General features: G+C 48.7%; 1 protein-coding gene across 3 annotated transcripts in view; it reads right to left on the bottom strand.

The window, feature by feature from the left end:
- The window catches only part of ABCB10 (ATP binding cassette subfamily B member 10), a 33,640-nt gene extending 22,814 nt beyond the window's left edge, over positions 1–10,826 (bottom strand). For 2 of the 3 annotated variants that reach the window (XM_021709132.1, XM_021709134.1), the window contains exons 1-2: positions 4,928–5,257; positions 3,600–3,802 (exon numbers count right to left, since the gene is read on the bottom strand). In XM_021709132.1, coding sequence (XP_021564807.1) covers positions 3,600–3,802; positions 4,928–5,159 — 435 coding nt within the window. In that variant the 5' untranslated portion in view covers positions 5,160–5,257. Of the gene's footprint in view, positions 1–3,599; positions 3,803–4,927; positions 5,258–10,712 lie in introns of those variants that run through there. The other variant, XM_021709133.1, reaches the window with a different exon arrangement.
- Positions 10,827–11,131: the final 305 nt, after the last annotated feature.

Raw genomic sequence — 11,131 nt, 5'->3', positions numbered from 1 at the left:
AGCCTCGACCTGCTGGGCTCCGGCGATCCTTCTGCCTCAGCCTTCCAAGTAGGTGGAACTACAGGTATGTGCTACCATGCCTGGCTAATTTTTTAATTTATTGTAGAGATGAGGTCTCGCCAAGTTGCCCAGGCGGGTCTCAAACCCATGGGCTCAGGCAATCCACTCACCTCAGCCTCCCAAAGCACGGGATTACAGGCTGAGCCACCGAGCCCAGCTTAGGAGTTTTCATGCAAGAAGACAGGAGAGGTGGAACTTAAATAACAAACACAATAAAAAGTATAACTCCAAGTTTAACATGGCCTTGAAAGACCTTTTCAACACAAAAGAGTGAATGCACAAAGGACTGAGATACGAGGGAGCTTGGCACCTTCTTGGAGAGAAAGATGCTTACGGAACGATCCACCCCAACCAGGACACCTGGACAAACCTCAGGGAGCACGGTCATATCCTCGATAGTCATCATCAGGACACACGAGACTAACAATGCAGACCTGACATTTCTTTCTTTTTTTTTTTTTGTGAGTTGGAGTCTCTGTCGCCCAGACTGGAGTGTAGTGGCCGCTTCCGGCCACCGAAGCCTCGACCTGCTAGGCTCCAGCGATCCTTCCGCCTCAGCCTTCCAAGTAGCCGGAATTACAGGCATGCGCTGCCACGCCCGGCTGATTTTTTGATTTATTGTAGAGATGAGGTCTCGCTGCCCAGGTGGGTCTCGAACCCGCGGGCTCAGGCAATCCACTCACCTCAGCCTCCCAAAGGCACGGGATTACAGGCTGAGCCACTGAGGCCGGCTTGGCCTGACATTTCTGAGGCCTGAACAGAACTGATCTCAGGTGAACCAGCTGAAGAGATGTCCTTTTTCATGTGGTGGGCACAGTCCCTCAGAATCCTTCATGACTTTGACGAACTGTTCCAGCCACCTTCCTCCCTTCACTCTAGTTCTGTACTTAACAAGGAACTCTCTGATACTAATGCAGGGTCCTGGCATCAGAATGGAGTAACTGGAAGAGCAGAAAAACACATCTTAACGGTAGGAAGGAAGGCTCAAAATGTAAATTAATACGTTGGTAGTACAGCATACCAAACTTCAGGTTCCTGTGATTTGGTTACCATAAGTCAGGTCAGGGAGTTTGCATAGGAGAAACAAAGCCCCATTTCTGTTCATCCAGAGCTCAAGATCAGAGCCTATGTGATGCCACCTCATGAGGCTGTCATGAACTGAATGCTTGTGTCTCCCCCAGATTCATGTGTTGAATCTCTAACTCCCATCACAGCTGTATCTGGCGCTGGAGTGTCTAAGGAAGTAACTAAGGTTAAAGGAGGTCATAAGTGTGGGGCCCTGATCCAATAAGATGAGTGTCCTTAACAGAAGAGACACCAAGGTCAGATATGGTGGCTCACATCAGTAATCCCAGCACCTTGAGAGTCTGAGGTGTTCAAGACCAGCCTGGGCAGCATGGCGAGACCCCATCAGAAGAGACACCGGAGAGTGCACTCTCTCCATGCCACAGGAGCACACAGCAGAAAGTGACCACCTGCAAGCCAGGAGAAGAGGCCTCAGAATGGAGCTACTGCTGTGGGCACCCTGGCAGTGGACTTGCATCTTCCAGAACTGTGAAAAATATGTTTGTTGTTTGAGCCACCCAGTCTGTGGTATTAGATTACAGCAGCCCAGACTGACTAACAGGCCCCTTGGAATTGCCCATCTGATGTGCACTGAATTTTCTTTCACTGTTGCAAAAAGACAGACACTAGGCCCAAGTGTTTCTTCCCCAGCTTGAACTCCCATGTTCTTCATTGGAAAATGGCACTTGAGTGTAGGAAGGGTCCTCTTCCCGAGGCTTGCTTCTCTTCTAACTGGGAAAGCATGAGATTTTAAAGTTGCTTTCCATTCTGTAAGTCAGATCCAACAAGGTGACTCTGGCAGCACAACTTTCTGTTCAGAACTAAGTGCTATGTGGGACAGATACAGGACAAAACCCAAGCTTCCCTACTTGTGAGAAAGGAGGACTTAAAATCCTCATTCAAAGGGTCTAGAACTGCGTCGTCCAACAAGATGGCTTCACCCAGCAACTGGGCACTTGAAACATGGCAGGTGTGACTGGAAAAAGTGAATTCTCAATTTTATTTAGGCTTAATTAACCTAAATTTAAAAACCTACACTCCATTCAGTTATTGGCAGACTTCTAAGTATGTCTGGGCATATCAAACTGCTTTTTCAACTGCAAATTTTATGAAATCCAAATATAGATCAAATATTTCTAATAAAAATTTAGCATCCAGGTTTTGAAATCCAGTTGCCCCTTGAACACAGGTGTGAACCGCACGGGTCCGCTTGTATGTGCTTCTCCTTCTGCCTCTCCCACCTCCGAACAGCGAGAGCAGCCCCTCCTCGCCGCCCTCATCTATGTAACACGACAGTGGAAAGGATGAGGGCTTCAGGGTTATCTACTTCCCCTAGTGAACAGGAAGTGCTTTCTCTTTCTGCTTAATTTCTCAATAACATTTTCATTTCTTTAGCTTGCTTTATTGCAAAACTACTGGATACAACATTATAACATATAAAATGTGTGTTAACTGCTTATTTATGTTACTGGTAAGGCTTCCAGTCAACAGTGGGCTATTAGGAGTAACGTTCTGGAACACTCAAAATTATACTAGAATGTTCAGCTGTGTGTGAGTCAGTATCCCCCCCATCTTCATATTGTTCAAGGGTGAACAAACCTCATTAAGCATTTTGGTGTAATTACACGTTGATATAACAATATTTTGTTTATACTAGGGTAGACAAAACGTCACTGAAACTAATCTCAGGCGGGGTCCTGCGGCTCGCACCTGTAATCCCAGCACTTTGGGAGGATGAGGAAGGAGGGTCACTGGAGGCCAGGAGTCTGAGGTCAGTCTGGGCAACACGGCAAGGCCTCGCCTCGACAGAAATGCTTAAAAATCAGCCCAGTGTGGTGGTGCACCTGTGGTTCCAGCTACCAGAGAGGCTGAGGCAAGAGAACTGCTTGAGCCCAGGGTTTGAGGCTGCAGAGCACACCACTGCACGTCCACCTGGGTGACAGAGTGAGACCCTCTCTCTTAAAAAATTAATTTCATCTGCTTCTTTTGGCTTTATTTCACATGGTCGCTAGAGCATAAAAACCACATATGTGGCCTGCACTGCCTCTCCGCTGGCCAGCAGTACTGATCCGAATCACAACACTGGCTGACGGAGGCAGGCAGGCACGCGGGACAGGCCTGAGGCAGCCAGTACCAGAAAGGAAAGGCCGAAGGATGAAGAGCACTCCCCTTGCAGGAGCACAGGTCTGCCACGCACAGAGAAGGATGGCATTTGCTCACTGCACCACGCGCAGGGCTCCTTCTACCTGATGCTCTTTTCTGCCTTCACACCCTGGGTTCACACGTTCTCAGAAGCCCCGTAACGATGCCAACGTTCACACTCTAACCGTTTGTCTCCACACCCCGGGGACACCGCTCTTGGCTCCACACACACACAGAATGAGAACAGCTTTCCCCAAGCTCATCCCCCACTGAGAGGCCTGGCACAGGCCCAGCCCTGGCTGGAGGGTGCCGTGGCAACCAGGTCGACGTACCATCATACTGATGCCTACAGAGGCCTGGGCCCCGGCCCTGAGCCCGTCCGAGAGGTTTTCAGTCACTGAGCGCCCCAGGAGTGCAGTGTCTGAGGAGAGGCGATTGATCAACTCTCCTGTGCGGGTCTTGTCAAAGAAAGCCACCTCCTGCCTCAGAAGGGAGGAGAACAGTGAAGTTCTCAGCCTATTTACAATGCGTTGACCTGCAAAAGCAAACAAGAATGGGCTGACACCAGGTAGAGTCATCCGTCACCGCAAGAGGTAACTATCTGCTACAACGCCCTTCTGAGCACTGCAGCCTCATGCCTGTCTGCTGTGCTGTCTCCCACAGGTGGGGAGACTTCCCCTCACCCACCCATCTACCAGGCATTAATAACAAACATTGCTTTTCTCTTATTAACTAGAGCCTGTGGGGGCTCACAAGAGAGCGCAGGGATAAAACAAATATAATATGACTGAGTTTTTTTGTTTGATTATTTACAAAGAAGTTTTACTACACTAACTTCCCAAAGCTAATTTTGTCCCTCCCTGGCAACCCTTTTCTGGTTAATCATCCACAGAGCTAAATGGGAGCAACAGACTTCGAGCGGATGTCCTGGGCTCTCTCGTGACTATGGTAACAACTAGGCCTCTTCACAGAAATACTGCCCGAGTTATCATCTCACCTGGTGATGAATGACTCATCACACATAAATGACTTTCTTTTTTGAGATGGGGTCTCACTCTCTTGCCTAGGCTGGAGTGCAATGGCACTATCTTAGCTCACCACAGCCTCAACCTCCCAGGTTCAGGTGATCTGCTGGCCTCAACCACCAGAGTAGCAAGGACTACAGGCATGAGTCACCATGCTTGGCTAATCTGTTTACTTTTTGTAGAGATGGGGTCTTGCTATGTTGCCCAAGCTGGTTTTGAACTCCTGACCTCAAGCAATCCTTCCAGCTTGGCCTCCAAAGTGCTGAGATCACAAGGATGAGCCACTGCACCTGGGCTGATAAATGGGTTTCTGAAGCTCCCTGAAGGCTGGAAAGCCCAGCTCCATGGCCAGGGCCTTGTCCTCAAGCCTCCCATATGACAAATATGGTGATTTCCCTCACTGATCAACTCCAGCTATGTAAAAGGAGAGTTGAAAAGAGAGTGCTCAATATAAAACAGTTCATAACTCTAGCACCTGGCCGGATACTGGGATCAGATCCCACTTACTGAAGTATCGGAGGCGAGGAAAAGAATAGAGCCTGGAACACAGGAAGCTCAGGCTTGATTCAACACGTCCCAGGGCTCCCCTACACCTTCTGTAGGACAACACCCTCGCCCAGATGAGAAGCTGTTACCTGAAGTCTGCATGAGGTAGACGCGAACGGCATTGGCCACGGCCCCACACAGAAACACGCCGCTGAGCCCGAAGCAGAGGCGGGTCAGGTGGCTGCTGTAGTCCACAGTGGGGTTGGTGTAGATGACATCGATGATCTTTCCAAGGAAGAAAGGGGCAGACATAGTGATGACACTGGACATGGTCAGAAACCCAACAGCAGCTAGAAAACACAAGCACAGGCTCATGCTCATGGTGCTTCTGAGCCCGTGGACTGCAGCCACGCCCTAGGGTAGCCAGACAGAGCAGAATCTCAGGAGCCTGGTCTCAGGGAGAGGCATTGGAGCTTCGTTTAGGGATGGGAGGCTGCCCTAAATGCCAGGCCCTGTAGGGATGGAGGAATCTGGCAACCCTGTCTGGCAGACGGAGCACAGCACGCCAGGCAGTGGTGTTCAGGCATGCCGGCATGCCGCCTGCCGGCAAGGGCCCGGAGTCTCACAGTGGAGCCCACACTGCTTCCTGCCATCCCTCATGGTTGCATCAGACAGTGCCCAGCAAGCTCCTGAGGCACCCAATGGAGGGCACCATCGTCTATGGCCATACCACCCTGAATGCACCTGATCTTGTCTGATCTCAGAAGCTAACCAGGGTTGGGCCTGATTAGGAGACCACTTGGGAATACAGTGTGCTTCAAAAAATCCAAAATACGCTCTAGGTAACCTTTGGAAAGCAGTTTCAGGAATCCATTTCACATGTGGTATGAGACTTCTTAATAATATTGCTTTGGGGACTATCAGCATGATATGAAATTATTAAGAACAGAATTGTTTATCTACCTAAAAAAGACAAAGGGAACAGAGTCTTATCAGAAAACATTAAGAAAATCCAGTTAAGAACAAGACGTATCACAGACAACCTCTTTACTAATACGAGGAATTCAGATCTAAACTATAAAGAGGTAGCATGTCTAATTTGTTGGCTTGGCAAAGATCAAACTGTGATTAACACACTGTGTTGGTGAAACTGTGGGGAAGGAGGCATTTTCACTGTTAGTGGGTGTGCAAACTGGCACAATCTCCCCAGAGTGACTGATCAGAAAGTGGTCAGAATGCAAATGTGCGTTCCCTTTGCTCTAGCAATGCCACCTCCGAGAATTTAACTTACAGATACACTCCCATAGGCGTATAAAAAATGGAGATTCAAGGACGTTCATTAAAGCATTGCTTATATCAGCAAAAGAATAAAAACACCAAGCCGGGCTCAGTGGCTGAGCCTGTAATCCCGCGCCTTGGGAGGCTGAGGTGAGTGGATTGCCTGAGCCCGCAGGCTCGAGACCCGCCTGGGCAACTTGGCCAGACCTCATCTGAGCCACAGAGTGAGACTCCAGCTCAAAAAAAAAAAAAAAGAATATAAACACCTTAAGCATCTTCAAGATGGAACAGGTTAAATCAAATCTGGAGCATTTATTTTATAAATACCATGCGGCCATTAAAAAGAATGAGGTGACGCCAGAGACACTGACATGGAACAATCTACAAAGACATCCATTAGTGAAAAAGTCCAAGACACAAATGCTACATGTATGGGCTTTCTGTCAGTTGGCTTTTCCTAACTTGTATCCACATACCACAGCCCTGGAAGAGCAACAACGAACGGGTAACACAGGCCGCTTCCGAGTGGCACTGGACGATGGCAGCGCGAGAGAAAGGTTTTCTTTCCACTGGATCCCTTTTGAGCTTGGTACTATGTGCTTACATTGCCCATGAAACCACGTAGGGACCTGGCTGTCCCCTCAATACAGACTCCAAGTGGACACAATGTGGACTGAGCCCTAGGAGATGGGAGTTCCCAAAACTCTGCAAACAGCAACCGCTTCTCTATTTGTGTTGGCTAATTCTAACATTTCAGTTAAAGGTATTACTTTTTTACAGCCCTACTAAAGCGTGCAGAACAAACTCAGTGCCAGCTGGACATTAACAAACAGAGCTCTAAGAGAAACACGAGCCTTTAAAGGCTGCACATTTCAAACAAGCGCTCTTGCCCCACCTTAAGGTCTTTATTCTGACATCCTCTCCCCCAAAGGCCTGCTCTGACAACCTCACTTAAAATTACAGACACTCTCCACCGCCTGCCTCACTCCCTCTTCATTTGTCTTCTAGCCTCTCCCACCTTCCAGCATTCTAGATCTCTCACTTGTTTATTCAGTCTACCTCTCCGTTAGGACATAAAAGATTCTGGTCTGATTTATCACTGACTGTCTCCAGTGACAGACACATAGAAAAATGTCAGTCAGTATTTGCTGAATGAATGAACAAATGAACTGAACTTTGCCAAAGAAGGCAGCAAAGTCTACAGGGCCAAGGTTCTTCAATAGCCTAAACAGCAATGCAAGATTTGGCAGCTCAGAGTCTCCACATGCTGGCTTAAAAATCCATCACCACAACCTGAGTAACATGAAGCTGGCCAACAACTGTTTCATTTTGATGTAAGGCCCGCGGTCTTGCTTCAAATGTGCCTTCTGACAGTGCCCAAGTGGGTGGGAAAGTTCAAAAGCCAGGGAGAGTGTCTAAGAAGTACGCAGTGAAAACACAATAGTGATAATAAAAAGAAAAACTGTAGAACAGAATTAAATTCAAAGCACAGGGACCGTGTCTAACTCAAGGTTCTGCCCAACTCAGTCCAGATGAACAGGCAGCCCTGGAAGAGTCAACCCGGCAAACTCAGGGTTCAGCAGAAAAGCCTTTCTGCCTTGTCCCTCACCATAGTGAGTCTCACTAGTCTGTTCCTTAACCTTGGCAAGTACGTCCAAAAAGTGTCATGTATGTGGCATGCTCCAAGATCCGTCTCTCCCCTCCTCTAGTCTAATTCAAAAGTACAATTCCACAGTGAGGCTCTGAAATGTCATGGACAAAACGCCCTGTGACGTGTATTTTACACCTCAGTCAATGCCGCCAGCCCCACCTCACAGCACAGCTACAAGATGTGAACCGAATGCTTCTGACACAAGGCACTTCCGCAGCACACAGACATCCCTGCTTTCCAGAACAGTTCGATTTCCAAGGCTGGTCCTCCCTGGCCCATGGTACAGGCCTCCACTTAACTGGGCTTCAGGACACAGCCACGCTCAGTACTCCTAGCCCTCCCCTTGCCTGCTGCCCCCACTGGTGTCATCACTGTGTTCCCCACGGTCGCTTCATGGGCCATCCTCATAAAACGTAACCACACACTCGACAGGCTGCAGGTTCTACGAGGGTTCCCCGCTCAGCCACACGGAGCAGCATCTGGAGAAGCACAACCGCCAGGCTGTGGCTGTGCTCTCATCTCATGGCTCACTCCTAAGACTCAGCCTCTTACTCCCAGAGGAAGGCGCCCTCAGCCTTCCTCTATCTGCCCAGCACAGCCTGAGGGCTTGGCCGAAGTACTGCTTATCCACTGCTCCTTCCCAGCTCCTGCATCTTCTAGATTCCTTCAGGCCTAGGCGATAAGATGAAGGATCAGCAGCAAAAAGGACCTAGGCAATCTGCAGGCCACAGCCGTGGGACTACAGCTGCAAATTCCTACCCTAAGTGGGGGGGGGGGGCAGCTTAGAGGACAGCTGTTCTTCAGACAAGGAAAGGAAATCTTGTGAAAACTGCTCGCAGCACACTTCTGTACAAGCTGCAAAAGGAAGACCCTGTTTGTACAAGTTCTGCTACAACTACTTATCAAAGTTTATGGTCACAGTTTAGGGAGCATACTCAGCAAATGCTGAAGACAGATGGAAGTATTGTTGCACCCAAAGCTGTGCTTTTCAAAAATGACTTCCGTATTTTCTTTTTCTTTTCTTTCTTGAAGTTGGAATCTCACTCTGTTGCCCAGGCTGGAGTGCAGTGGCACACTCACCGCCACCCCAGCATCGACCTACTGGGCGCTGGCGTCCTTCCGCCTCAGTCTTCCAAGTAGCCGGAACTGTATTTGCTTTTCTAAAAATTAAGAAATTAACATCGGAAGTCCTCTCTTCAATTCAGATTTTTTGGTCTTGATTTAAAATTACTCACACACTGCTCTTTTTCTCTGTCATTTCAAAGAGATGTGTCTTTGAAGAAGAAGAATAATAGTCCTTGCAAACCTGACAACCGCTTATAGGATGAAAAATTACAAATTATCAATGATCCCCCACTTCCTCTTAATGTCACAAATGCTAATGTCCAGACTAGCTTTAATTATATTATATATAATGACTTCTGAGGAAATCATATGTTCCAATAAGGGCTGTGAATCAGATTTCCACATGACAAACAATATGTATTTCTTATCTATTTATAAAGAAAAAAAAGGGTGTCAACCCCAAGCTTATTTCCTCAACTACACATTCACAATTTTTCAACACGGCAGAACAAAACAGCCCTTCTTAAAATAAAAGGAGGCAGTCTTGCCTCGTTCAAGGTTGTCGCCACAGCGTCCTGCCATGGAATCTGAGACAGGACGAGAAGTCACAGGAAGGATGGTCCTGGGATAGGGAGGCACCAGCAAAGCCTGACACCTAGACCATCTTTCTTGACAGCTAACGTTTCAGAAAGCAAACATAACTGTATTTCCCTACATTTGTGTAGAGTCACATACAAGACTGGTGGCACACTCTGCAGTGCTCAGGGTGTCTACAGGTCAGCTACTCATTCACGTCAGGCACTCTGAGACCCTGCTCTGGGCTACACGCTTGGTAAGAAACCGGAGACACAGAGATGAATCAGACGCAAGCCCTGTCTCAAGCAGCTCAGCCCAGGGAGGGCTCTTTGCCTCAAAATTTTCTTTGAAAAGGAAGGCGGAAAAGAAATACCTTTGACATCAAAATCTCCACTCAACCAAGTGAACAATGAGGTCATTCTCTTTGTATCTCAGTGGTACGGAGAATCTCCCCAAGCTTTGTAGTCAGTTGCAGATGAAGCCCTGCAACCCTAACTGCTCTCCTCCACCATACAAACCTACTCTAAGTCCCAAGTCACTCCCTAAGAGGAGCCTTTCTAAAGCAATGCTGCTGCAGCAAAAAATGCTTGTCTCGGCCCATCGCAGTGGCTCACGCCTGTAATTCCAGCACCTTGGGAGGCACAGGCCAGAGGACTGCCCGAGCCCAGGGGTCCAAGATCAGACTAAGCAACATGAGATTTCATCTCTACAATAAATGAAAAATGAGCCAGATGTGGTAGTAGGTGCCTTGGAAGCCTGAGGTGGAAGCATCGCCTGGGTCCAGCAGGCTGAGGCTGTGGTGGCCATGAGCATGCCACTGCACTCCAACCTGGGCGACAGAGTGAGACGCTGACTCAGTAATAATAGTACTAGCACTGGCAAACCTGACAACCTTACAGGGCCTCGTCCTTTCAACCTCTGCAGGTTTCTAAGCACAAGATTATTTCTCACCTAGTTGAAAGCCTCAACAGAAGTGGGCACCGAGTTTCTTTCCGCATGTCAGTATAACCCCAGGGCCTGGCTCATCATGAGGGCTCAAAAAGTTTTCAGAGAAAGGCTGAAGATGTCAGCAAATCTAAAAAACTCCCCTTGCCTCAGCTGCAGAAGACAACCCTGAACAAGGCAAGACGGCCTCCTTTGATGTGAAGAAGGGCTATTTTGTTCTGCCCTGTTGAAAAACTGTGACTATGTAATTTGAGGAAATAAGCCTGGGGTTGACACACCTCTTTCTTCTTAGATAGACAATAAATGTTGTCTGTTATGAGGAAATCTGATCCCAAGTCCTGGTCAGAACATACGATTCCCTCGGAGGTCATTATATATTAATTAGCAAGTCTCCTGCATTTAAACATTCTTCCAATTACCGTTAAAACTGAGGCGCTGTAAAAAACTGTTCTGTTTTGCCGGGCGCGGAGGCTCACACCGGTAATCCCCGCACTTTGGGAGGTGGAGGCGAGGGGACTGCCGAGCTCAGGGGTTTGAGACCAGCCTGGTCAACACGACCAGAATGCTCTCTACAACAAGTAAAAGAAAATTAGCGGGGCGTGGTGGCGCTCGCCCGTAGTTCCAGCCACCCGGGAGGCTGAGCCGGAGGGCCTGCCCGAGCCCGGCGGGCCGCCGTGGCCGTGAGCAGGCCCCCGCACTCCAGCCTGGGGGCGGAGTGGCACTCCGACTCAAAAAAAAGCCTCTGTTTCTGTGGCCTCTGTGTCTCAACACATTCGCTGCGACGTCATCTTGAAGCAACTCACTCCAAGGGGGCGCGGCCCACACGCAGCTCCGTGGT

Source organism: Carlito syrichta, unplaced genomic scaffold (assembly GCF_000164805.1).
Source record: "Carlito syrichta isolate Samal-C Ts95f unplaced genomic scaffold, Tarsius_syrichta-2.0.1 Scaffold165621, whole genome shotgun sequence".
Lineage (NCBI taxonomy): Eukaryota > Metazoa > Chordata > Mammalia > Primates > Tarsiidae > Carlito > Carlito syrichta.
Note: the sequence above shows the minus strand (reverse complement) of the source record. Positions and strands in the feature narration are given on the sequence as shown.